Source organism: Panthera uncia, chromosome B4 (assembly GCF_023721935.1).
Source record: "Panthera uncia isolate 11264 chromosome B4, Puncia_PCG_1.0, whole genome shotgun sequence".
Lineage (NCBI taxonomy): Eukaryota > Metazoa > Chordata > Mammalia > Carnivora > Felidae > Panthera > Panthera uncia.
The window spans coordinates 20,847,480-20,875,152 of record NC_064809.1 but is presented as its reverse complement, the minus strand read 5'-3'; the positions used below and the strand labels follow the sequence as shown (position 1 = coordinate 20,875,152).

At 39.5% G+C, this 27,673-nt stretch overlaps 1 protein-coding gene across 9 annotated transcripts in view; it reads right to left on the bottom strand.

The window, feature by feature from the left end:
• Positions 1 to 27,673, bottom strand: part of ARMC3 (armadillo repeat containing 3) — a 105,810-nt gene that overhangs the window by 67,606 nt on the left and 10,531 nt on the right. For 8 of the 9 annotated variants that reach the window (XM_049624695.1, XM_049624688.1, XM_049624689.1 and 5 more), the window contains 4 exons: positions 19,230 to 19,347; positions 7,886 to 8,011; positions 1,837 to 1,905; positions 1,273 to 1,448 (listed from right to left, as the gene is read on the bottom strand). In XM_049624695.1, coding sequence (XP_049480652.1) covers positions 1,273 to 1,448; positions 1,837 to 1,905; positions 7,886 to 8,011; positions 19,230 to 19,347 — 489 coding nt within the window. The remainder of the gene's footprint in view (positions 1 to 1,272; positions 1,449 to 1,836; positions 1,906 to 7,885; positions 8,012 to 19,229; positions 19,348 to 27,673) is intronic. The other variant, XM_049624694.1, reaches the window with a different exon arrangement.

The window sequence follows — 27,673 nt, the reverse complement described above, 5'->3', positions numbered from 1 at the left end:
TACAAGCAAAGGAAACAATCAACAAAACTGAAAGGTAACCTTCCGAATAGGGGAAGGTATTTGCAAATGGCATATCCAGTAAAGGGTTAGTATCCAAAATACAGTATATAAAGAACTCACACAATTCAACACCCAAAAAACAAATAATCCAATTAAACATGGGTAGAAGTATGAACAGACACTTCTCCAAAGAAGACATCCAGATGGCCAACAGACACATGAAAAGATGCTCAACGTCACTCACCATCAAGGAAGTGCAAATCAAAACTACAATGAGCTATCACCTCACACCTGCCGGAACGGCTAAAATCAACAACACAAGAAACAACAGGTGTCAGCAAAGATGTGGAGAAAAAAGAACCCTTCTCTGTTGGTGGGAATGCAAACTGGTGCAGCCACTGTGGAAGGGAGTCTGGAGGTTCCTCAAAAAGTTAAAAAAACAGAACTACTCTCTGATGCAGTAATTGCACTCCTGGATATTTACTCCAAATATTCAAAAACCCCAATTTATAAAGGGATACATGCATTCCTATGTTTATTGCAGCATTATGTCTAATAACCAACTTATTGAAGCAGTCCATTCACCTGTTGATGGAGATATAAATAATGAGATATTATTCAGTCAAAAAAAGAATGAAGTCTTGCCATAATGCAACAACACGGATGGAGTTAGAGCATTACGCTAAGCAAAATAAGTCAGTCCGAGAAAGACAAATACCGTACGATTTAAGAATTTAAGAAACAAAACAAATGAACAAAGGCAAAAAAGAGAGACAGAGAGAGACAGAAAGAGAGAGAGAGAGAAACCAAGAAACAGATTCTTAACTATAGAGAACTGGTGGTTACCAAAGGGGAGGTGGGTGGGGGGTGGGTGAACTAGGGGATGGGGATTAAAGAGTTCACTTTCGGCGATGAGCCCGGAATACGTATATCATTGTTCAATCACTAAATTGTATACCTTGAAACTAGTATAAAACTGTACGTTGACTGCACTGGAATTAAAATGAAAAACTGAATACAAAAAAGAAAATGCCCTTTCATGGGACACAACTGCTTATAAAATGTGAAAGTTCAAAGGTATCTACCCTCAACCTCCATTCTTTTTTTTCCCCCAAGCGATAACTCCTAAATAGTACCAGAAAAAAAAAAAAAAAAAAAAAAAAACAGTGAATCAAAACTGAGGAGTTTCTAACACCTTTGAGCCTTTTTTATTGGGCAAATCAATTCTATAAATAGCTTTGGTCAAAACCCGCTTTTAGAAATCACCCTCACCTGGGTCAAGTTGTAAATGCACTCAACGGAGTTCTTCTTCACGTCAGGGTCTGGGCTGGCCAGCAGTCTGACGAGTGGCTCTAACCCGCCGTGCTCCAATATCTGCACTTTGCTGGTATACTCCGCAGACATGTTCGCCAGGCAAAGACTGGCGAACTCATGAATCACCACTTCCTCTGCACATCAAAGACAAACAACACAAGTGTGCGAAAGGCTTCCGCAACCACTACTTCAAAACACGTTTTCAGGGGCGCCTGGGTGGCGCAGTCGGTTAAGCGTCCGACTTCAGCCAGGTCACGATCTCGCGGTCCGTGAGTTCGAGCCCCGCGTCAGGCTCTGGGCTGATGGCTCGGAGCCTGGAGCCTGTTTCCGATTCTGTGTCTCCCTCTCTCTCTGCCCCTCCCCCGTTCATGCTCTGTCTCGCTCTGTCCCAAAAATAAATAAAAAACGTTGAAAAAAAAAAATTTACGTGATATTACGTAGGCTATTTCCGAGGAGTAGTTTAATGAAATGCGAGAAACAAACCAGTCCCGTTTTTGAAACAGATGCGGGATGCAAAACTACCTTCTGGAGCAAGCTGAGCGATGACGGAATTCATGACATCTAGTTCCCTTAACAATTTTTTAACATCGTCTGCAAAAGAAGAAACAGCGTATTAATGTTTATTATTATCAGTAACAGCGAGGTTGTTTAAACAGTCCCTTATGAGATAGGCTTTATTGTTACCTAATTTTACAAATAAAGAAACTGAGGCTCAAAATCAGCAAGTCAGTGGTGAGACCAGGTAGCATGGTCAGGTCTGTCGGACCCTAGACGGACTCTAGCCCCTCTCCTTGATCAGCGAAATATACTACCTTCCGACAACACTAGAAAAGATAACCAGAAAAGTGCCAAGTGTACCTAGAACACTAATCAGTAAAGCCGAGTTACTGCGCCCGACATCTGTTTACCGTATAGTAGAAATTCCTTTTGGTGTTGTTTTGTTGGAAAGGGTATTTTTAAATTTTGATTTTAAGAAAACTTGTGCAGAACGCAAGTAAGAATTATCCTCAGCCTTTTCGATTACTATATCTTGGTTGTGTTCCATTTGATTATCAGAGATGCCAAAAATGATTAAAGACAAGTATATTGATTTGTTTAAAGTTCACTTCTGTACTAGTCACGTGAGCCTAATTAAGGCCGGGCAGACATGCCCCTACTTCTCTGCTGTCATCCTTAACCCGTGTTTTCTGAGAAATAAGGCATAAGAAATAAGGTACTCATTTAGTTTTTGCAGTGGTTCTTGGTCAGTTATCTTTGTAAGCTGAAATTAGCATCATTAGGATTTTGGAAAATTTCACTTCACGGCAGAGAGTCTCTGGATGGATTTTTCCTCATTAACCACTGGGTAGACTTGACTTTTATTGGACACCTTTTGCTCTGTTTCTGTTCAAAATGGCGGAAGAGGGCCAGCAAACTTATCGCTGGCTTATATGTATGTGAAAAAGCTCGAAGTACAAAAGAATAGTAGAGCTTCTGGAAAGGGTAGCGTCCCAAAGTGGAGGGCATTATTTTACAGTCAACACTGGTTCAAAAAACGGGGGCGCCTGGGTGGTTTCGTCGGGTGAGTGTCCAACTCTTGATTTCTGCCATGATCCTAGGGTCATGGGATCCATGATCCTAAGTCATGGGATCCAGTTATCCAGCCCCGGGAGATTCTCTCCCTCTCTCCCTGTCCCTCTCCCTGGCTCATGCTTTCTCTTGCTCTCTCTCTCTAAAATTAAAAAAAAAAAAAAGTATACCTTGACAGGGAATTAACCAAGTGAAGGCATCCTACTGAGATCTTTCCAAGTGTGCTGGTGCACCTTCTAGAAAACTTGTGTTCTTGGTATTCCTGCTCTGAGGAGTCCAGTGTCTGTATTTCCAAATGAGAAGGCCACACCCGTCTATTTTTACATGCTTGATGCAAAATATTTCTGGGCTTTTAGATCTCCAGTTCATTCTCCATTTGGTATCCAAAAGAACCTTCCATATATTTCAAAGTTTCTGCTGCAACACTGACCATGAGGTCAAGAACACCGATGCTCCATGTGCCCTCTGCTTCTCTCGTTTCCCTGCAGGAAGGAAATGCTCCCGCAGGCCGAGGCCGCCTGGCTGGGCCCGTATGTGACACCTCACGTTCTTCTGCCCTAACAACTCAAAAGTCTTCATCACAGAAACCCGTGCCACGAAATTCCCTTCTAGATAGGAAGTTAGCCAAATCTGTCCAGTAACAGATGCAGTAGAGCTCTTCGCTAAACCATTTTTCTCTTGGCTCAGCGGAGGGCTCAGATTCTGTGGCAGTGCCTATAAATCGGTGGCAGAGCGGATCAGTTTGTTATTCTGCTTTTTGACACCCAATTGTCCCTAAAGGATCTTTCTTTTCCTGAGGGTAAGTCAGCAAAACATAACGGAAAAGTGCCTATTTTCATCACTTGAAAAAACAATATCGATCTCTGCCCCCTTCTTTCTCCACAGAGAACACGCTCATATAGGGCAACTGAATAGAAACTCTATCTATTGTGGTTGGTCCACGAAAATATGTTCTAGCTGGGGGCGCCTGGGTGGCACGGTTGGCTAAGCGTCTGACTCTTGATCTCGGCTCAGGTCACGATTTCACAGTTTGTGAGTTCAAGCCCCCTATCGGGCTCTGCGCTGATGGCGTGGAGCCTGCTTGGGATTCTGTCGCTCCTCTCTGCTCCTCCCCCACTTGTGCTGTCTCTCTCTCAAAATAAATAAATACATTTTTGAAAATTTGCTTTAAATATGTTCCAGCTAAACTCTAGGACACATACAATTTTAGGTTGTTCAGAACTGCCAACACCTTCACTTCCTGGAGTAACTTCATTCACTCTGGGTTTTTTTAAAAAACATTTTTTTTATGTTTTTACTTAGTTTTGAGAGCGAGAGAGAGCAAGCAGGGGAGGGGCAGAGACAGAGGGAGACACGGAATCTGAAGCCGGCTCCAGGCTCTGAGGTGTCAGCACAGAGCCCGACATGGGGCTCAAACACACAAACGGCAAGATCGTGACCTGAGCTGAAGTCAGAGGCTTAACCGACTGAGCCACCCAGACATCCCGTGCAATCTGTTGTAACTGCATTCTTATTTATACTTTCTGGTTGCCTGATATGAACCATCCAATTTATTTTTGACCTTATATACTCTTTTACATCAACCTTTTCTTAAGATGGCAAGCTCTACAGATTGCCATAAGTAATGTAAAATCTGGGCTTCAAGGATGGCAATGAACTCTCTCTTTAGCTGACTTCATTAAATGAGCCCCTGTTATACGGCCTCATCAAACTAAATACAAACCAGGGAGGGGGGGCTGCGTAAGAGACAGCAACTCCATTTTGATTAAAAGGTTTAACACAGTAATTTAAATGCTTGTCTTGAACGACACAGGATTAGCATAGGCTCATAACTCAATCACTTTAGAAAAAAGACAAAGAAGAAAAATCAAGAATGTGTTTGCTCTCACAGCAATCTTTTTAGCACCAGGCATTCTGTTGGAACATCGTACTGGTTCATCCACTATGAACATAGTGAAAGCATTGAGTACGTGAAAGGCATGTGAAGATACAAATCTCTAAAGAAAAAGCGGTTATTTTAAGACAGTCTAAAGATGACTTAACCATGCGGCACCAGAGGTGCGTTTGTTTACAAATTAGTCTGGAAACATGCCTTTTCATTTAAAAAAATTTCTTTAACGTTTATTCATTTTTGAGAGACAGAGTGTGAGTGGGGGAGGGGCAGAGAGAGGGAGACACAGCATCCGAAGGAGGCTCCAGGCTCTGAGCTGTCAGCACAGAGCCCGAGGCGGGGCTCGAACTCACGGAGTGTGAGATCATGACCCGAGCCGAAGTCAGATGCTTAACCGACTGAGCCACCCAGGTGCCCCAGGCCTTTTCGTTTAGAGTGAATGACTAGCTTAGTCGCCTTGGACATGGATGGACAGTGAAGCAAAAGCTATTCATGTATTGGCTGTACTGACAAAGCAGGAACACGAGCCATTGAGGACGCCAAGCAGGTTATCGTGTCATCAGATCGTTCACGTAGAAAATGAATCAATTCCCATAAATGCCTTGATTTTTTTTTTTTTTTTTTTTTTTTTTTTACCCAATTCGTGGAATCAAAAGAAAGCTCTTGGTCAGGGGGCGGGAGGGTTCATTCATCATATCTAAGACCCACGGGCTCGCTGGAAACCGCCAAGACAGCAAAACTCTTTCCAGTGTTATGCTTCGTGGTAGCAGATTGCACCCCAGCACTGGTCGCAGCCCAGCCAGCCGGCTCCCAGGGGGTGGCTCGACGGGTCTGAGAGCCATCACACTGAGCACTCAAATGCAACGGTCATTCTCAATATTTTAGGGTCACAGACTCTTTTGGAAACTCGTGAAATGCAACATACAAACCCTGCTCGGGAAAATGTGGCAAACCAATTTGGAGGGCTTCACAGATTATAAGCTCCTCGTGTACTGGAAGGTGCAAATTCTAAATAAAATGAATACGAGAAATCAAGAACAAAAGTAAATAGGAAAAAAAAGTCAGAGAAACCTAGACACTAAGTTAGAAGGCAGAAGTCTCAGCAGAAAATTATAACTTTCCTTTCCAAAGGACACGCATTCTCCCCCAGAATCATGTAGTAGGAGGACCTGAGTTAGCATGTGCACTCATGTTACGGATCGGAGAATAGTTGATGAATACAAGTCCACGAAAGCTAGGAGCCAGAGAGTAGAGTTCTAATTCTAGCTCTGATCTGATTTCTTCTATTAACCACCCGCATGAATGCACAAGGAACCTAATCCTTTCAGAGCTCTTTTCTATTTTTAAAACGAGGAGTTGCATAAGAGGTATTACAAAGCACCCCCGCTTCTCAAATCCCGTGGCGTGTAAACGGAATAAAACATAAGAAAAATTTTCATGTTCCCTTTTTTGATTATGAATACTTTCAAGGTGGCTCATTCAACACGGCGGAATTAGTACACAGACAGCCCCTGAGACAAATTCCTGAAGGCCCCACGATACAAATGATTACTACCTTGTTTAACTTCTCTGTACCTCAGTTGCCGCACATATAAAGGGAATGACCGTAGCACCGACCTCATTAAATGACTGAACGTACAAATAGCATGTTGGACAGGGCCTGGCACATTGCAAATGCTGTGTGAGTGTTGACTAATGTTACCAAAATCTGGGTTGGTAGAGCATCCACTCCCCCACGACTGTCCTCATCCTGCAGTCAGAAATACCCCCAGAGCCCCTGCCTTCCAGAACAGCCGCCATTAGAGCTCCCGTACTTGCCTCCAGATCCCCTTCCACTAACAGCCCCAGCGGGGCCCCATCAGCCCCCCAGAACTGCAGGCAGTGTTCACGCAGTCTTGGCAGCGTTGGCTGTAAGGGCACAGATGCCACCTAAAACTCTCCTTCCCCGTCACTTCCCATCTTCCTGTCTGTGACATTAATGCCACCGTCCCTGCTGGACAGCATGGAATAAGGAGCCCCCCTTCCTCTCCCATCCTGTCTCACCAAGGGTTCAGGAAAGTGGGGGGGGGGGGAGTCAGGAAGTTGAGGGAGGAAACTGAGCTTGTGCTTTTGCTGAGACTGGTGAGGGGGGGAAGAGTATGATAACTTTAGCCACATGCCATGAGACAGACAGATATGTTTATTCCTAACTGCCTGGGTTTCGGTTTAGAGTTCATTCAGTCTTCACCAAGAATGTCATGTTTTATTATAAAGTCACAAGGCCTTTAGTGGCTAACTCAGAAACCTACCATTATAACATGAAAATGACTTTCAAGTGACACAGGCATCCTGTTCATTAATCAGGGACTGCCTTTATTGGCAGAGTTTTCGTCAAAGCAGTATTCTAACAGACATGATAGCATATTTTAACGAATACTATCATTTCACCACATTAAACATATGAAAATATTCAAGTCATAGGTCTGATTTAAGAAATAAATACGTGTCTAAAATTATTTTTGGCAAAATACATTTTGCAGTTTCAAAAAAATAAATGTATCAAACCTCTTCGCCCTGGGTTACTTTCACTATGAAATACGAAGTGTAGCTTACATACGGGCGGACAAATTACGTCACGCTAACTCCAGAAAAGAGCTATTTTAAGAGACAAGGAGTGCCCTTCAACTTGTTAGACTCAAACCTACCACGTCACCAACTCTGAGAGTTTTACATGGATACATTTGCATGTGTTTTTATATTTTAAAAATATCTCGGGGCTCCTGGGTGGCTCAGTCTGTTAAGCATCTGACTTTGGCTCAGCTCATGATCTTTCGGTTCATGAGTTCAAGCCCTGCAACAGGCTCTGTGCTTTCAGTGAAAAGCCTGCTTCCGATCATCTGTCTTCCACTCTCTCTGCCCCTCCCCCACCTCAAAAATAAACAGTAAAATCAAGAAGAAAAATATGTTCTTAAAATGTGAAATCATAATCTGTTGTATTATATTTATTTAACTTTTCGTTAACATCAAAGTCAGTTCAAATAAAATTAAAAACAAACCCCTTAAAGTTAAATTTTAAAAAAGGATAATGCATTACATGAGGTTATGAGATTATTTCTGAGAGTTGATACTTACTATTAGAAGCCAGGATTCCAAATATCATGGTAGCATTTCTTCTTACAATTTTGTCTTCGTGGGTGAGCAGCTTGGTTAAAGGTTCCACAGCTCCAAGTTCAAGGAGGGTAGCTTTGTTTTCTTCACCTGATATCACAGGTAAAATCAAATCATGCATGGATATCATCAGTCTCATCAAAACTCTCCCTCGTGCCATTTTAATTTCTTATTTGCTGTTTGCCTTTCACATTCCTCTTTGCTTCCGCATATACATACACTTTATTTCCGCATATATCTCGGAATAAACTTTAGAGCGCAGGGATCCTCGACATTTGCTGCTTTCCTTCCTCCTGATGCTTATTTCAAGAGCTGGCTTCCTCTTGTCATTCAGTTCTCAGTTCATACTGCACCTGCTCAGAGGGTCTCCCCTGACCACCCTATCTAATGTTACCACTACGTCCAAGCCTTTCTTCCTCTTCCCTAGTCTATTTTCTTCATACCACTTAGCCATCTCCTTGCCTCGTTTGCCTGTCCCACTAGAACTTAATTTTCCACGAGGACAGATACCCTTTCTGTTCTATTCTCTCGTATCCTCAGCGCCTAGCATAGCGCCGGTCATGTACTGGCGTAATTAATCACGAGACTTCATTAACATACACGGACCCCACTTCAAGTCAAAGTGGGATGGTGGGGTGAGTTCAGGGAGCTCGTTTTTCACCCACTGGGGTTACAGCACCTATTTTGTCATTCAAGATGTGTCTGCAGCAAGCATGAAGGTTCACGCACAGAGGGGAGCCGCCAGGGTAACTGGGGACTCCTTAGCTGTGGCAAGAAACCCCAGAAGGCCACGTAATGCCAGAGTCTTGCTGAACTATAGAAGCAATTTAGCTATATCTTGATGAGTGGGATATCGTTCTACAAAGTCAGGAACAACGTTTAGGTCCTGAGTAATTTCAGCTTTTTAATTTCATGGGCTACGAAAACATAGATCTCGCTTTCAAAATTAATTTGAGATAGAACAAAGTCCCTTTCACTTGTCTTGCCTCAGTTTTCTCATAAAATTAGAGTCTTTTATATTTTAAGTTATAGGTCCATATTCTGATAACACACAGACTATATCTTCCTAATGAAATTGCCCTGTCTCTAAATGGTCAGATTTGTCGCCTGCTAAGAACATGTTGAAATATGCATTGTTGACTATCACAAACTTCTCTTTCAAATCTTCCAATATTTGCATCTTAAGGAAATTCTAAAACTTAATTTCTTAGATGAAAACATTTTGTCAAATGAATCTTTAATATAAATTTTAAGATACTTATGCTTAAATAAAAAAGATATTTTATATGTCATATTGTCATAAAAATTAAGTTTGTATTTAAATTTTTGTTCTGAGAATTTTATTACATAACTTGAATTATTTCTTCATCAAGATACATTTCTTCTCAGTTTATAAACAATGCTGTGTATTATAATTTTATGACCAGCAAAAGAGGATTTGCAAAATTAATAGTTTGTGTAATCTTTACCTCTATTTTTATTCTTTTTTGACAGTGTTTATGAGGCATCATTGACATACAATAGACTGTAGAAACTTAAAGAGAACAATTTGATAAATCTTGACCCATGTTTAACACCCATGACACCAAACAGCACCATTAAGGAAAAAAAAAAAACATATCTAACAGCCCCAAAAGTTTCCTCTTGACGCTTTGTGACCTCTTCCTCCTGTTACTATACATTATTTGGCATTTCCCAGAACTCTAGATAATCATAGAGTATGAATTTGTTATTGTCTGGTTTTGCTCAGTCTGATGATTTTGAGATGAATCCATGTTGTAGCACGTATCATATGTATCATAGTTCATCATTTTTATTGCTGAGTACTACATCATCATATGGATATACCACACTTTGGCTGCATCATCTGGTAGATGTACATTTAGCTTTTTCAGAAACTACCAAACCGTTTTCCAAGGTGATGGTACCATTTTACGTCCTCATAAGCAATGTACGAGGGTTCCGGTTTCTCCATATCCTCGCCACTAGTTCTGTCGATCTTTCTGATTGGAGTCATCCCGGTGGCTGTGAAATAGTATCTCATCATGGTTTTAATTTGTATTTCCCTCATGACTAATGATGTTGAGCCAAAGGCACTTTTTTGCCATCCATATGGCCCTTTAACCACGTGGCTATTCAAATCTCTGGCTCATATGTATGTTTAAACTTGGTTTACTTTATTACTGAGTTTTGAGAGTTCTGGACGCAAGTCCTTTATCAGATATATGATTGACAAAGATTTTCTAGCGATCTATAGCCTATCTTTAAAAAGAAAATTACTAGACCTTTTTTTGAGCAGTTTTAGGTTTATAAAAAAAAAATGAACGAAACATACAGAGTTCGCATACTCTCCATCTCTCTTCCCTCCCCCACTTCCCTAATTATTAACATCATGCATTCGTGTGGCACATTTGTTACCATTGATGAACCGATATTGATATGTTGCTATTAACTAGAGTTGACAATGTACAATACAGTTCACTGAGTGTGTGGTACAACTCTATGGGTTCTGAGAAATGCGTAAGATTATGTTTAGCTTTCCGAGAAACTACCAAACGGTCTTCCCAAGTGGCTGTACTATTTTGGATTTCCACCAGCAATGAATGAAAGTTCCTGTTGTTCCACATCTTCCCCAGCACTTCACGCTGCCATGGATTCATGCTGTTTAGAATTTTAGCCGTTCTTCTAATAGGTGTGTGGGGATATTTCACTCTTGCTTTAACTTCCTGGTTAACATACGACACCTTTTCACACACTTACTTGCCATCTGTGTATCTTTTTTTGGTTAGGTGTGTGGGTTCAGGGTAAATTTGATAACATCCGGTCAACTGTCCTCTTATGGATTATGTTTTAGTGTCATACCGAAGAAATTTTTGGCTAACCCAAGGTCAGAAAGGTTTTCTCCTATGTGTTCTAGAAGTTTTATAGTTTTAAGTTTTATGTGGATATCTCATTCTAAAACCATTTGCTAAAAAGACTGACTTTTTCTACTGTATTGCTTTTGTATCTTGGTAGAAAAATTGTCCATATATATGTGGGCCCATGTATGGCTTCTTTATTCTGCTTCTTTGATCTATTTGTTTATCTTTGTGCCAATAACGCTATCTTACTTACTGTAGCTTTATAATAGTCTTAAATCAGGAAGAGTATGTTCTCAAGGTTGCTACTTTTTCAAGATTGTTTTCACTTTCAGGGCGTCTGGGTGGCTCAGTTGGCTAAGCATCTGACCTCGGCTCAGGTCATGATCTCACTGCTTGTGAATTTGAGCTCTGCATCAGGCTCTGGGCTGAAGCCTGCTTCAGATTCTGTCTCTCTGTCCCTCCCCTGCTCGTGCTCTCTCTCTCTCTCAAATAAAAATAACACAAAAAAATTGTTTTGAAAAGATTGTTTTGACTTTTACTAGAAGCTTTGCATTTCCATATGAATTTTAGAATTAGCTTGTCAATTTCTACAAAAAAATTGCTCAGATTTTGGTAGGAATTGCATTAAATACATAGATCAATTTGGGGAAAAATGACATCTTAACAATTGACATCTTTCACGCCATTAATACAGTATCTCTTTCCATTCATTTAGAACTTCTTTAATTTCTTCCAGAAATATTTTATAGTTTTCAGTGTACAGATTTTTTCCCACCTTTTGTCAGATTCATCCTGTGATCTCATACTTTTTGGTGCTATTGTAAATAGTGTTAAATTTCATGTTGATTTCCAATTGGAAACCTGGAATTGGAACTTTGCTAAACTTCCAATTGGAACTTTGCTAATGTATTATTTCTAGTAGCTTTTTTGTAGATTCAATAGACTTTTCTATATAAAAGATGATATCATAGTCTATAAATCAAATATAGTTTTGCTTCATCTTTTCCAATCTGGATGCCTTTTGTTTCTTTTTCTTACCTGATTGCATTAATTAGAACTTCCCATACAGCCAAGAGCAGACATGTTTCTCTTGTTCCTGATCTTAGGGGGAAAGCATTCAGCCTTTCACTATTAAGTGTTAGTTGGCCATAGAGGAAGTCTGTAACTACTCCTACTTTGCTGAGATATTTTATCAGGAGGAGACACTGGACTTTATAAAGATAATTCTTTGCATTTATTCAGATCATTAGATGGTTTTTCTTGTTTTAAATATAGTCTATTCATATCCTAATGCTGCTATAACAAATTACCAAAAACTTAGTGGCTTAAAACACAAATATATTATCTATGGTCTGGAAGTCAGGAGTATGTAGTTGGCCAAGTGAGCTAAATTTGAGATGCGGACAGGATTATGTTCCTTTTTGAAGTATTAGGCAAGAACCCATTCTCATTTCTTCCCATGAACATTCCTTGGCTAATGAGCATCTTCTATTTTTAAAGCCAGCAATCACATCACTCTGATCTCTGCTTCTACTGTCACATCTTTTCCTCTGACTCTGACTCTCTTGTCTCCTTCTGCCACCTATAAGGACCCTTATAATTATGTAGGCCCCACGTGGATAATCCAAGATATTTTCCTCTTCTCAAGATCAGCTGATTAGCAACCTTAAATATATCTACAACCTTATTTCGCCTTTGCCATGTAACATAACATATTCACAACTTCCAGGGATTAGGGGAGTTATTATTCTGCCTACCACACATAGTAAAATACCTTGATTGATTTTCAAATGTTAAAGCAACCTTGCAATTTGGGAATAAATCTCGTTGGTCATGATCTTTATCTATATCTATACCTATACCTATATCTATATCTATATCTATATCTATATCTATGAGGTATATTAACCTGCAGATTTATTTTCCTATAATGACTTTGTCTGTTTGGGGTATCAGGGTAATAGTGACTTCCCAGAATGAATAGGGGATTATTCCATCTTTCTCAATTTTCTGCAAGAGTTTATATATAACTGGTAGTACCTCTTCTTTAAGTATTTGGTAGAATTCAGAGAGAAAATATTTGGACCTGGAGCTTTTTTTGTGACACAGTTTTGAACCACAAATTTTAATTTCTGTAATAGATATAGGGATATTCAGGCTATCTATATCTTCTTTAGTGAGCTATGGGAGTTTATGTCTTAAAATAAATTTGCCTACTTCATCTAAGTTGTAGAATTTATTGGCATTAAGTTGTTCATAATGTTAATATTATCCTTTTAATATCTGTAGGATCCAGAGTGATGTCCCCTCTTTCATTCCTGTATTCATAATTTGCCTTCTCTCTTTTTAGTAACCTGGCTCAAGAGTCATACACACACACACACACACACACACACACACACACACATATTTCACTTGTTGATTTTATAATAGAAAGTTCATACCTCTTAATCCCCTTTACCTATTTTACTCATCTCTCCACCCACCTCCCCTCTGACAACTACCAGTTTGTTCTCTGCATTTAAGACTCTGTTTCATTATTATTGATCTTCTCAAAAAACCAGCTTTTCGTTTCATTACTTTTGTCCATTATTCTGTTTTCTATTTCATTGATTTCTGCTCATACATCCTTATTACTAATAATTGGGTTTAATTTGCTTTTCTTTTTCTAGTTTCTTAAAGTGGAAGTTGAAGTCATTGATTTGAGACTTTATTTTCTTTCTTTTTTTAATGTTTATTTATTTATTTGAGAGAGGAGGAGAGGCAGAGAGAGAGAGGGAGAGAGAGAATCTCAAGCAGGCTCCATGGTCAGCATGAAGCCAAATACGAGGCTCGGTCTCATGACTGCATGTTCACAACCTGAGCCAGTATCAAGAGTTGGGTGCTTAACTGACTGAACCACCCAGATGCCCCAAGACCTTATTTTCTGGCTGGCATTTAGTACAATAAATTTCTCTCTAAATACTCTTCTAGTAGCATCCCACAAATTTGTATATGTTGTGTTTTCATTTTCAATTTGGATTTTCCTTTTGAATTCTTTCAACCACAGATTATTTAGAAGTGTGCAGTTTACTTTCTAACTATTTAAGGATTGTCCAGAGTCCTTTGTGTAATTGATTTTTAATTTCATTCTGTTGTGGTCTGACATATATTTTATATGATTGGAATCCTTTTAAATTCATTCAGGCTTAAAAAGAAATTTATTAAGGCTTGTATTATGGCTCAGAATATTGCCTACTTTCATAAATGTTCCTCTGTGCATTTGAAAAGAATGTACATTCTGCTTGGAGTATTCTATAAATATCCATTAGGTTAAATTCATTTATATTGCTCTGCAAATCTTTTATATCCTTACAGATTTTCTATCCACTTGTTCTTTCATTTATTAAGAGGTTATCAAAATCCTCAGCTATACTTGTGGATGTTTATTTCTCCCTGCATTTCTAACTTCATGTATTTAGAAGGTATGACATTAACGACATAAGTGCTCAGGTGTTTTTCATAGCTTCTTGATTAATTGACTCTTTCCTTATTTTTATAAAAATGAGGTTTTTTATCTGATACTCTTCTTTTTGCTGTTTATTTTTCTGATAATTAATACAGCCACTCCAGCTTTCTTTTGATTAGTGCTAACATAGGATATCTTTTTTTTTTTTTTTTAGAAAGGCCGACTGCCACGTGCAGTGCCTCATTTGGATGTGTCTGGAGTCTTGGAAGCTTGACTACCCTACGTTCTCCTACAAATGGACCTTGAGAGCTTGTTTACAGGTTCCAGGAGGGGAACACGGCTAATCGTATACCCTCGACCAAAGAACGGTCCTCTTCTATAGGGGAAGGTCGTCCTCTTCGACCGAGCTCACGGCTTCGGGAGGGGACGCACGTGGAGCGGTGAGGCAGGAAGGGGACACCCGCCTAGCCAGCCAGATCAGCCGAATCAACCGTGGCGATCGATGGGGTGACAGATGTCGCAGCCAGATCACCCTCACGTCCCAGATACCTTTTTTTTTCATCCTCTTACTATTGTTATCTGTGTCATTATATTCTAAGTGCATTTCTTGAAGGCAGCATGTAGTCTGATCTTGCTTTTTATCCAATGTCACACTCTCACGCTGTTGACTGAGGGGCTCAGACATTCACATTTAGTTCGGTCATCTGTTTAAGGTTTAAGTCTACCATCTATTTGTTTTTTGTGTCTCATTCTTTGTTTTACTCCTCTTCATTTCTGCCTTCTTTTTATGAATTGAAGATTATTGTTATGATTCCGATTCGTTTCCTTTGTTGGCTTACTTGATATCACCCTTTATTTTGTTACTTGTGTTGTATTGGGGTCTGTAGTATACATCCTTATCACAGTCTACTTTCAAGTGGTGATATCCCACTTGACATACGGTAGATGAACCTTATAATAGTATACTTCCATTTTTCCCTTTTCTCCCTTGGTTCTGTTGTTGTCATATACCTTATTTATACAAATGTGTCATGCTGCACAGTATATGATTATTATTTTTGTTTGAAATAACCAATTTGAGGGGCTCCTGGGTGGCTCAGGCGGTTAAGCATCCGACTTCAGCTCAGGTCATGATCTCAAGGTTTTCGTGAGTTTGAGCCCCACGTCAGGCTCTGTGCTGACAGCTTGGAACCCGGAACCTGCTTTGGATTCTGTGTTTCCTTCTCTCTCTCTCTCTCTCTGCCCCTCCCCTATTCCTGCTCTGTTTCTCTCTCTCTCTCTCTCTCTCTCGCTCTCTCTCTCACTGTCTTTCTCTCTCTCTCTCTCAAAATTAAAATAAACATTAAATGTTTCATTAAATTTTTTTTCAATAACCAATTTGATTTTTAAGTGACTTAAATAATAAGGAAAAACTTTATATGCTAAATTTCTAGTGTTCTACCTTTATTGTTATTATAGTGTGTAGATCCACATTTCCATCTGGTGTCATCTTCCTGAAGGACCTACTTTACCATAATTAGTAGTGTGGTTCTACTTGCAATAAACTACTTTGGCTCTTGAATGTCTGAAAAAGACTTTATTTCACTTATGTTTTTCAAAGGTATTTTTGCTGGGAATAGAATTCTAGGTTTAAAGTTTTTTTTTTCTTTCTTTTTATTTAGTCTTTCTTTTTCTTTCTTTATTTTTTCAGCTTTAGTTAAAGATGTCTCTCCACTGACTTCTTGCTTGCATAGTTCGGATGATAAATCTATTGTCATCCTTATTTTTGTTTCTCTGAATGTAATGTGTTTTTCCCTCTGACTGCTTTTAAGATTTTCTCTTTATTACTCTTTTTAAGCAATTTTGTTTTGTTAGAGCTTAGTATATCATTTTCTTCATATTCATTGTGCTTGGGCTTTTATGAGCTTCTTGGATCTAGAAGGTTAGAGTTTTCATTAAATTAGAGGAATTGGGAACTATTATTTATTCTCATTCTTTTTCTGTCCCTCTCACATTTTTTTCAAAGGCTCCGGTTACACATACATTGTGTCAGTTTTGATTTACTGATGATTTAGATCCTCATTATGGGTCGAATTTTCTTGCTTCTTTTCATGCCTGGTAATTTTTTTTTTTTTCAACGTTTTTTATTTATTTTTGGGACAGAGAGAGACAGAGCATGAACGGGGGAGGGGCAGAGAGAGAGGGAGACACAGAATCGGAAACAGGCTCCAGGCTCCAAGCCATCAGCCCAGAGCCCGACGCGGGGCTCGAACTCACGGACCGCGAGATCTGACCTGGCTGAAGTCGGACGCTTAACCGACTGCGCCACCCAGGCGCCCCATGCCTGGTAATTTTTTATTGGATGCCCGACACTGTGAATTTTACCTAGTCGGTAAATGGTTATTTTTATATCCTTCAAATTTGTTTTGGGACACAATTATCTGGAAACAATTTGATCCCTTCAGGTCTTGCTTTTTAAATATTCACTAGATAGTACTAGAACAGAGCTCGATCTAGCACTAATTATTTCTAACTATTGAAGTAAGACCCTTGTGTATGTTCCATACAATCGTCCATGAATCCTTGCAGTTTTCCAGTCTGGCTGATGGGGAACGAGCCCTACTTGTGGCCCTGTGTGAGCACCAGGCACCGTTAGCTCTGATCCTGTTAGGTCCTTTGTCCGACTTCAAATAGTTCCCATACATGTACACCCTGATCAGTCTTGAGTTGGACCCTTTACCAATCTCCAGTTCGCTTTCTAGGCAACTCTTTCCTCTCTGTTACCGTCCTGAAAACTCTTGCTTCCTTTGCCTCCCTTAGCTTTCAGATCTGTCTTCTCAACTCCGTGTCTACCAGACTCTGTACAGGTTAACCCTTCCTGTGATGTGGTCTGGATACTCTCTGAAATCAATAAGCTGATGTAATCATAGAGTTTATTTCCTTCACTTCCTGTCTCTCAATGGTCACTGTCCTTCATCGCCTAATACTCAGTGTTTGGCCAACTGTTATTTCGTATGTTTTTGTTTTCTCACTTGTTTCAATTGGGAAAGTAAATTTGACCCCTTACTCCTTCATGGCCGGGGGAAAAGTCCCATCATTTATCTTTAAAAAATAGAAAATACTGCTAGTATAAAACACCAGACTTAACAATATTTTCTGTGTCGATTTCACATAATCTGCCTGTTTCTTTACCTCATGTCATATGCAAAGCGATGGTATTTGATGACTCTGTATGGCTGAGTGAGACTCATGCTGCCATAACTGCATGATCCAGTCTCCCTGAAGTCTAGCCCAGAATTCCACGCAATTACTCATGAACCATTCCTGCCAGAAGCAATGATTCTGGTTTTTATCTGGATTCCCAACGATGACTAGAGTGGTATAGCAAGGAGAATATTTCACTATTTGCGAACAGAATGATTTGTTGTTCTCTCCGACAAGTCCCAAAAATAATGTTTAAAGTATCATTTCCTTAAAAATCAAATTGCTCCCTTCTTAGTTTAAAAGTTTTTGTTTGTTTGTTTGTTTGTTTTTAATTACAAAGTTACACTAAACTCTTCAAGTATTCTCAGTACCAGACTGGGTAGTTCAGTCGGTTAAGCATCGGACTCCTGATTTGGCTCAGGTCATGATCTCATGGTTCATGAGATCCAACTCCATGTTGGGTTCTGCCCTGACAGCATGGAGCCTGCTTGGGATTCTCTCTCCCCTCTCTCTCTCCCCCTCCCCCTTGCTTGCACACTGCCCCTCCCCCCCAAAAATAAAGAAACTTAAAAAACTTACACAGTATAATAAAAGTCTCAGTTTATCACCACTTGGAATGAACTAAAATATAATGATCATTTGCGTTTATAAACCCTCTATGAATAAACCTTGCAATAGAATCTAACCTGTAACATTTACAGTGTTTAAATAAACTTTAGTTTTTTACGACAGTTTTAGTTTTACAGAAAAATGGCGAGGATAGTATAGAGTTACCACATATCCCATACCCATTTTTCCATTATTAACATTTTACATTAGTAGGTACATTTGTCACAATTAATGAACTAATATGGATACGTTACTATTAGTTAAAGTCTATGTTTATTCAGATCTCCTTACTTCTAGTCTAATGTTCCTTCTCGGTTCCAGGATCCTACCCTGGGTCTCCTATGACATTCAGTCATCGTATTTCCTTAGCTCCTCTTGGCTATGAGAGTTCCTCAGACTTTTCTTGTTTTTGACGGCAGTGACCATTTTGAGGAGTACCGGTTAGGTATTTGTAGAGTGTCCCTGACTTGGAACTGTTCTGATTTGAGGGTTTTAAATTTGGGGGGAAAAAATAACGGAAGGGCCACTTTCATTACATCGTGTCGAGATCACCTATTATCAATATGACTTATCACTGTTGATGCTGATTTTGATCACCTGGCTGAGATAGTGTTTGTCAAGTTTCTCCACTGTCAACTTACTCTTTCTTCCCTGCTTCCATATTGCAGAGAAAATTCCAATTCTTCTCTGGAAAGAAGTCACTATGCCAAGCTCATACCTAAAGAGTGAAAAGTTATATTCTGCCTCCTTGAGGGCAGAGTGCATAAATTACTTGGAATTCTTCTGCGTGGGAGATTTGCCTCTTCTCTCCCAATTATTTACTTATTCAATTATTTATTTTTATCAGTATAGGCTCATAAACATTTCCTTATGCTTTGGGTTATAATCCAATACGACTTTATTTTGCTGCTCAAATCGTGCCAGCTTTGACCATTGGGAGCTCTTTCAGCTCCTGTGACTTACAATCTTTTAGACTACAATCAAACCTTCAACATGACTCTTCTATGCAGCGACTAAATTACTCCTTGAGATTAAGTTAGGCACTTAGGGAGATATATTACTTTCAGGTAATGCATTAAGTGATATTCTGGTTGTCTGAAAGAATTCATCTGACAAGAAGTGAATTAAAGACTAAGGAGAGTACCCATTATGTAGTAAATATTTTAGGAAACTAATGAAATAGAAAAATAAACTGAAAAAGCCAAACCTTTTAAAGCAAATCTATAAATGGCTTCACATGCTTTAGCCAAAATTTCTTCTTCTGGGGAATTCAGCATTAACACCACAGTTGCTGCTTTTTTGCTTTCAATCGTTAGTGGATCAAACTGAAATGTAGAGAGAAAACGATCAGGTTCACATATGAGCCTTAAAAATCACACCAAAAAAGGGAATGGCGTCTAGAAACTTGAAGAGAACATAACCATACAAAAAGGATGTGGTCACTGCCCACTAAGTGCATTGTAAAGTTTTTATTTAAAAAAAAATCACTGATAGAGATACGGTTGCCAATATTGGTGGCTTTGGAATTCCTGGGGTGATGGCAGGAGGAGCAGAGTATTTTAGAATCTGACAGATCTAATTTTGCAACTGAGCCGTGTGGAATCCAAAAAGTTACTTAAGCTGCAAGGATTTCACACGGTTTCCCTTTCTGTATAAACAGCATAATAATACCTCTCTCCTCAAAGGAGCAAGGAGAGGATTAGAGATCATGTGTGTAAAGCATTTAGTACATTGTCTGCACATAATAGAAGGTCATTAAATAACATATCTTGGCATAATTCTTAGTCGATACACAAGAAGCCTTTAGTACCTGTATATATTTGATGCCCTGACAGTCTCCAGAATTAGTACCTGCTTCTAATCACTACTCTTCCTGAGAAAGCAGAAATTACATACGTGAAATCACTAAAAAGCAATAGAAAACTGCACATAACACAGTGTAAGACCGGACAAAATCTGAAACAGGGCAAATGGTAATAAGCCATAAGGAAAAATAGGGGCGCCTGGGTGACTCAGTCGGTTGGGTGTCCGACTTCAGCTCAGGTCATGATCTCACGGTCAGTGAGTTCGAGCCCCGCATCGAGCTCTCGGCTGACAGCTCAGAGCCTGGAGCCTGCTTTGGAGTCTGTGTCTCCTTCTCTCTCTCTGCCCCTCCTGCCACTCGCACTCACTCTCTCTCTTTCAAAAATAAAATAAAAACACTAAAAAAAAAAAGTATAGAGCTCTAGGAAGACCTATATCCCGCTCTGAGATGTTCACAATTCGTGGGTAGCCAAAATACACAATAACAAATGCATGACTCCTGTGGGTTTTCTTTGGCCAAGGAGAAAACAAATTGTTACGCTATTTTTCTTCCATTTCCAGAGACTGGTGAAGGTGGGTGTTCTGCTTATGTTAAAGACAAAAAATTGAATTTCAAAGCTTTAGCTGGCTCTTTGCGTCGGTCCCTTTCTAAATGAACATCTTCTTGTGTCTGGAGATATAACAAACATTGGTGTTCAGTTTCAGGCAGAGAATGGAGAGACAGATTACTCTGAGTAGGGAGGCTGGAAGAGTACAGAAGACAGAGAAGGTAGCAGTAAGCTGTGACCTAAAAGGGCACAGCTGGGATAAAAATAGCCCTCGCAGGGGAAACGGCCATTGGATTTGGGGACAGCGTTATCGAACATCCGAATTAAAGCCACTGTTTGTATATGTCTAACTCTCTACTAGAAACTGTGAGAGTCACAAAAGTCATGGTGTTTGTTCTCAAGCCTCTTAGACTCTTTCTGGGGAGACAAATCTTCGTTGAAAGTCTGCCACAAGCACCAAGCTTACAGTACTTGTGGGTTTCCAGTGACGTGAACCAATGGGACAAGATGGCCTCTAGCAGAGCAGAGAGCAGTGGCGGAGACACTGGCTCCAACACTGATCGGGAGAGCACAGCGAGCTGGAAACCCCGAGAAATTTTAAGGGAGGAAAGCGTTTGGGGATTGAGGCTTGAAAATCAGCAGGCATTCACAAACCCAACAAGTACATTAACTATATACTTAAAGAAATTACTTGGTAAATGCTCCAGCCGGCACTGGGGAAGACAAGATATAAAAACAATAGTACTATCTCAATAAATACAATGAGATATATAGTAAAATTGAATGATAATGATGTTGTGAATCATGATGTAATTCTTAAGGATTTCTGAAGTAGTGATAACACATTATAAGGGAAAAAAATAATTTGGAATTAAAATTCTAGATTTTTCTCAAGAAAGCTCAGGTAAAGGAAACCAGATTGTTTTGGTAAAGAGAACTGGGTTATTGCCTAGTTATTATTTATTTTTTCCTTGATATAAAAAAACAGGTTTAAATATGTGTGTTTAATAGGCTACAGAAAAATAGTAAAAGTTCCAATTTACCAAAAGAACAAGGTTACAAAAGAAAGTTGCTCAACTCAGAAAAAGGGACGAAAAAACAAGGGAAACACAACATGAAAATATAGCAAAGAAAAACCAAAAACCTAAAAATGATAGGAATAAAACCAAATATTATCAGTGGTCAAAATAAACATCTGTAAGGCAAATAGATCTCAGTAACTAAGATTGTCAGCTTGTCAAAATTTGTTGTTTGTGTAGTGATATATACGTCTTCCACTTGATCTTACAGAATACAAATTCAGATCTATCTCTCTAAGACACAGAACATTCTTATCACTTCTGAATATTTCCCTTACACTCCTTTCCCCTCCAAAAACACCCCCAGAAAGATAACCATTCTGACTTTTAAAATCATCCTTTAGTAGGGGCGCCTGGGTGGCTCAGTCAGTTAAGCGTCCGACTTCGGCTCAGGTCACGATCTCGCGGTCTGCGGGTTCGAGCCCCGCGTCGGGCTCTGGGCTGATGGCTCAGAGCCTGGAGCCTGCTTCGGATTCTGTGTTTCCCTCTCTGTCTGCCCCTCCCCCGTTCATGCTGTGTCTCTCTCTGTCTCAAAAATAAATAAATGTTAAAAAAAATAAATAAATAAAATCATCCTTTAGTAAAAAAGTAAATAAATAAATAATAAAATAAAATCATCCATTAGTTTTTCCTGTTCTTCAACTTTGTATAAATAGGCTCATATAACATGTATTCTTTCATGTCGCCCTCTTTAGCTCAGCACAATGTCTCTGAGATTCAGTCACATTTTTGTATTACTAAGTCATACTTCCTATGGCTATATCTTATTCCATTTTTATGAATATACCAGTTTAGGTTCTTGTCTTTCAGCTGGAGGCTACCATGAACAAAGCTGCAATGAATATTCTTGCACACGTCTTTTTATGGATATATGCCCTCATTTCCCTTGGGCATATACCTAGGAATGGACTTGATGAGTCATAGGGTAGACACGCGTTTACCTTTCATAGACACTGTTGAACAGTTTTCTAAAGTACTTTTATCAATTTTCATTCTCACTAGTTAAAGATAAAGAGTTCCAGTTGTTCTACCTCCTCACCAATCCTTGGTATTATTTTTATTTGCTTTTTTTTTCTTTATTTGCTTTTCCCACTTTATTTCTTATCTTGCTTAGATTATGATCTATTGTTTTAATAACACTCCTGCCAAACCCTAAATAAACTTTTTTTTCATCCTTCTGTCTTGTCATCAAATCAATTCTAGAATATGGACAAATACTAGAATTTTCTTTCTTTGCATTTGTACCCTGACATCCAAGCATTCTTGGAGAATGTTAAGCTACAGGGAAAATTAGTATTGCTGTAAATTCAAGATCAATAATTTCACAAGAGTCTCAAACCTGTCTATATCTTCTTCTGTTACTTTAGAGAAAATGTTTCTCCTACTATCTAAGCCCAGTATCTAATGTGTGCTTTGGATTTTTAACCCATTCACCTTTAATTCTCTCATTGATTCAATAAACACTCATTCAACCCTAATAATGCCACACACTCAGAACAGCATACTAAACATGATAATCAAGTCCCCTATTCTCATAGAACTTACACATTGTCAGTTACGTCATACCATTAATCATCCTTTTTTTCTCTTGAGTAGTCAACTTCTTCCTAACAATTGGATTATTCCCATTACTTCGGAGTCCACTTTGCAGAGAGCCAATTTAGATTCAATAAAATGCACCTAAGTTTAAGTCTGATGAGTTTTAATAAATGTATAGGTACCTCTAACTAACCCCCTCCAAACAATATGTGGAACTTTCCATTACCCCAAAATATTCTCTCCTGCCTCTCTGCGGCTGATTCCCTTTCCCATATCTCCTCTAGGCAACCACTGATCTGCATCCTTTCACCGTAGGTTAACTTCAACTCTTTAAATATGAAATTATTGCACAGGTACCCCTTACGTATGGCCCCTTTCACTTGGCAGAATGATTATGAGATTCATCTGTATTATTCCACGTATCCGTGGTTCATTCCTTTTTACTGATGAGTAGTATCTCATTGTATGAACATAACAATTTGTTTATTCGTTCAGTTAGTGATGGACCTTTGGGTTATTTCACTTGGGACCATTATGAATGAAAGCTGCAATGCGCTTTTCCATGTAAGTCTTCTTGTAGATGTATATTTTCATTTCTCTTGAGTGAATACCTAGGAGTAGAATTTCTGGCTTGACTGGTAGTACAGGTTTAACTTTCCAAAAAAATAAGGTTTTTCCAAAGTAGTTTTACTATCTTGGTTCCCACTAGCAATGCATCTGTATCCAACATAGTATATCTCTTCGCTTATTTAGGTCCTCCTTAATTTGTCTTGGCAATGTTTTATAGTTTTCAGCATATAGGCACTGCATTTATTTTGTTAAACTTATCTCTGAATATTTTGTGGTTTCTGATGCTATGGCAAATGAGATCTTTTTTTCTTCATCTATTTTAAACAAGTGTCATTAGGTAAACAATATTTAGGACCATTTTTCCTCTTACAAATGAACCTTTTCATTATGATGATATGGGTCTCTTTTTCTCTGGTAATATTATTTGCCCTGTTATATAATTCATCTAGTATTAATATAGGCACCCCAGCTTCCTTATGATTTTAGTTTGCAGTATATCTCTTTCCATATTTTGACCTTTAACCTAGCTATATCTTTATATTTAAAGATTTCTTATAGACAGCTTACAGTTTGGATCTTGTTTTTTTATTCAGCTTGACAATCTCTCACTTAAAAAAATTTTTTTAATATTTATTTTTGAAGGAGAGATAGACAGAACATGAGCAGGGGAGGGGCAAAGAGAGAGGGAGACACAGAATCCAGAGCAGGTTCCAGGGACTTGAACTCATGAATTGTGAGATCATGACCTGAGCCAAAACCGAGAGACTGACGCTCAATCAGCTGAGCCACCCAGGCGGCCCTGTTTTCTCCTTTTCTGATTTGTTCCCTGGTTCCTTTTTCCGTCTTCTTTCGGACAATTGGATTTTTTATCCAATTTTATCCAATTTTATCCAATTTTATCTCCTATACTGGTTTATCAACTGAGTTTTCTTCTGAATATGAGTCACATTTTTCTTTGCATACGTAATAATTTTTACTGGCAAGTGAACATTGTAAAAATTATGTTGTTGAGTGTCTGGATTGTATTGGGGGCCTTCTCTTTTTTTTATTTTCTTTATGTTTATTTATTTTTGAGAGAGAGAGACAGAGCGTGAGCAGGGGAGGGGCAGAGAAAGAGAGGGAGACACAGAATCCGAAGAAGTCTCCAGGCTCTGAGCTGTCAGCACAGAGCCCAATGTAGGGCTCAAACTCGTGAACCCCAAGATCATGACCTGAGCTTAAGTCAGACGCTTAACCAATTGAGTTACCCAGGCACCCCTGGGGGTCCTTCTCTTAAGGGATGTTGAATTTTGTTCTGCTAGACAGTTGTCTTATTTATGGTTCAGCTTTATCTATGTAAGGCCTATTTGAAAACATTATTCCAGCAGGTCTGAGGAAGCCGTTGCTCTAGGGCTGGGTTAGACATACTACAACTAAGGCATGACCCTGCTGGGGGCTCTACTTAATGCCCCAGATGTTCAACAAGATCTCTCCAATCTTTTGGATCAAAATTAGAATGTCCTCCAGACGGGTCTGAATCTTAACATTATTCTTGTAGCTCTCTGATAGTTGTTCGTGCCTGTTCTTTGTCATGAACATGAGTTTCGCCCTGTGCAGCTTAGACTTCAAAGAATCGAGGGAATCATTAACTAAATTTCTGGAGCTATTTTCCTATATATTTCCCTCCTCTCTGGCACTCTGCAAACTTCCACCACCTTAGCCTCTCTACACTCTGACGTCTCAAAACTCTCTTATTTTAAAACAAAAGTAATTATTTCCCTAGATATTAATCATCTTCCAGGTGCTATCTTAGCTCTCCTTCCCTTCCACAGTCAAAAATCTTATGAGCTATTGGGGCGCCTGGGTGGCTCAGTCAGTTGAGCGTCTGGCTTCAGCTCAGGTCATGATCTCACATTTTCTGGGTTCAAGCCCTGTGTCGGGCTCTGTGCTGACAGCTCAAGCCTGGATCCTGCTTCAGATTCTTTGTCTCCTTCTCTCTGCCCCTCCCCTGCTTGCACTCTGTCTCTCTCTCAAAAATAAACATTAAAAAAAAAAACTATGAAAAAATTCTTAGGAACTATTGATTTTCCTCCATTTTCTCCCCCTCATACTTCCTGCTAAACATCTCCACTCTGACTTTCATCCTCATTGGTTCACCAAAATATTTCTAAGACCATCAACAGTGAACACCATGTTACTTATCACTTCTTGACATTTTAATCTCATTTCTAGAGAATTAAAATAACAAACAATGCTTGAAACTGTAGAAGCTTATGGCTTACTTGAATTGTCAGGCCTGCATCTTTCTGGATGAGTTTTTTATTGCTTTTTTTCATGATAGTTTGGGTATTAAAAATCCTTGGTGGGAGTGCCTGGGTGGCTCAGTCAGTTGAGCGACCGACTTCAGCTCAGGTCATGATCTCACAGCTCGAGAGTTCGAGCCCCACGTCGGGCTCTGTGCTGACAGCTTGGAGCCTGGAGCCTGCTTTGGATTCTGTGTCTCCCTCTCTCTCTGCCCCAACCCACTCGCATTCTGTCTCTGTCTCTCTCAAAAATAATATTTAAAAAAAAAAAATCCTTGGGGTGTTGTTGTGGTTGTGGCAGTTGTTGCTTTGAAGGTTTTGTTTTGTTTTGTTTTGTTTCACAGCTATATTCCTCTGAACTTCTCTGTAACAGCACTTAATGCATTGCGTTGTTTCTTGGGTTTACGTGTCTTCTTCAGTATGTTTACCGTCATTTCCTGGGTTGCTCAAGCCCAAAACCTGGAACCATCTCCCACCTCCTCTCCTCTCACACCGCACATGCAATCCATCAGCAAATCCTGTCATTTCTGCCTTCATTATGGCTGCTTACTCAGGCCACCGGGCTGCATAGCTCATCGCTCCTCCGTAATAGCCTCCATATTGGTCTTCCAGTTTCCACTTTTCCCGTCGTAGCTAGAATGATCTTAATGTTTTTCATTTCAAATATAAATGAGATGTCACTAATCCTCTACTTGTAACCCTCCAATGGATTCCCCTTTTTGCACATTAGGAAAACATCCAACCTCCTTAATATAGCGGAAAAGGCCGTGATCACCACCAGCCTCCCACCTTTAATCCCTATCTCCTGCTCCCTGCTTTCTAGTCTCCAGTCACATCAACCTTCTTGGCATTCCCCAAGTATACTAAGTAAGGTCTTAGTATGGCTACAGTGCTCTCTAGCTAGGGTGCTCTCTCCCAGATATTTGCAAAGCAGACTTCCTCATTCCATTTGTCTTTCTTAAATGTGACCCCACTGAGAAAGCTTGCCCTGACCTGGATTCTATTTAAAGTAGCCCCATCCCTCCCCATCCTTATATCCTACTTTATTTTTCCCCATTGATCTTATTACTACCTGAATTATATTATTATTTGTTAATTGACTGCTTCCCCTAACTAGCATATAAGCTATGAACTTTGTTTTGCTCCCATGTATATGCCCAGGAGGTAGAAAAACACTTGTACGTGGCATTCACTCAATATTTGTCTAATAAGTGAATGAATTTCTTCCGGCAAAGGACTGTGTAATTTCTCTACCGCCATTACTTAGAATAAACCTAGGATGTGGAAATACTCAATAAATGTTTATAAAGACGTGCATGAAAATACCTCTGGAAACTTCTGTGTTATGCTTGTGGCCTGAGAGGGCTTTAACCGTGTACTGTCTCTTGATGTCAGAAAAGAAGGTTCTAAACCTGAGGTTCGTGGAGCCATCCGTGGGCTTCAGGGATATATCCTTCCACTAAAATTGTATGTAAAACTTTTGGTGGGCATTTTTGTGGGGAGGGAGTCCACAGTGGCCATCCCACCCTCATAGGGCTCCCTGACCGCACCCCCCCCCCCCAACCCTTGAGAATCACAGCCTTAAATCCTCTTTGCCGCCCACAACAGTTTCCCTGGCATTCTGCTGGCTGTCTTCTCTATCCACCCCCACTCAGGACAAAGTTCCCTTCCACTTCAGAACTTGCACTTCAGAGACCACTGATAGTTCAATATTTTTAAAGCTGATGTTATAAGCATGTGAATAAATATGCTCTGTTAAAACATACTTATGTCACGATCTCCACACAGTGACTGCAGTTGTCAAAGGAGTACCTGAAAATATACTTAACC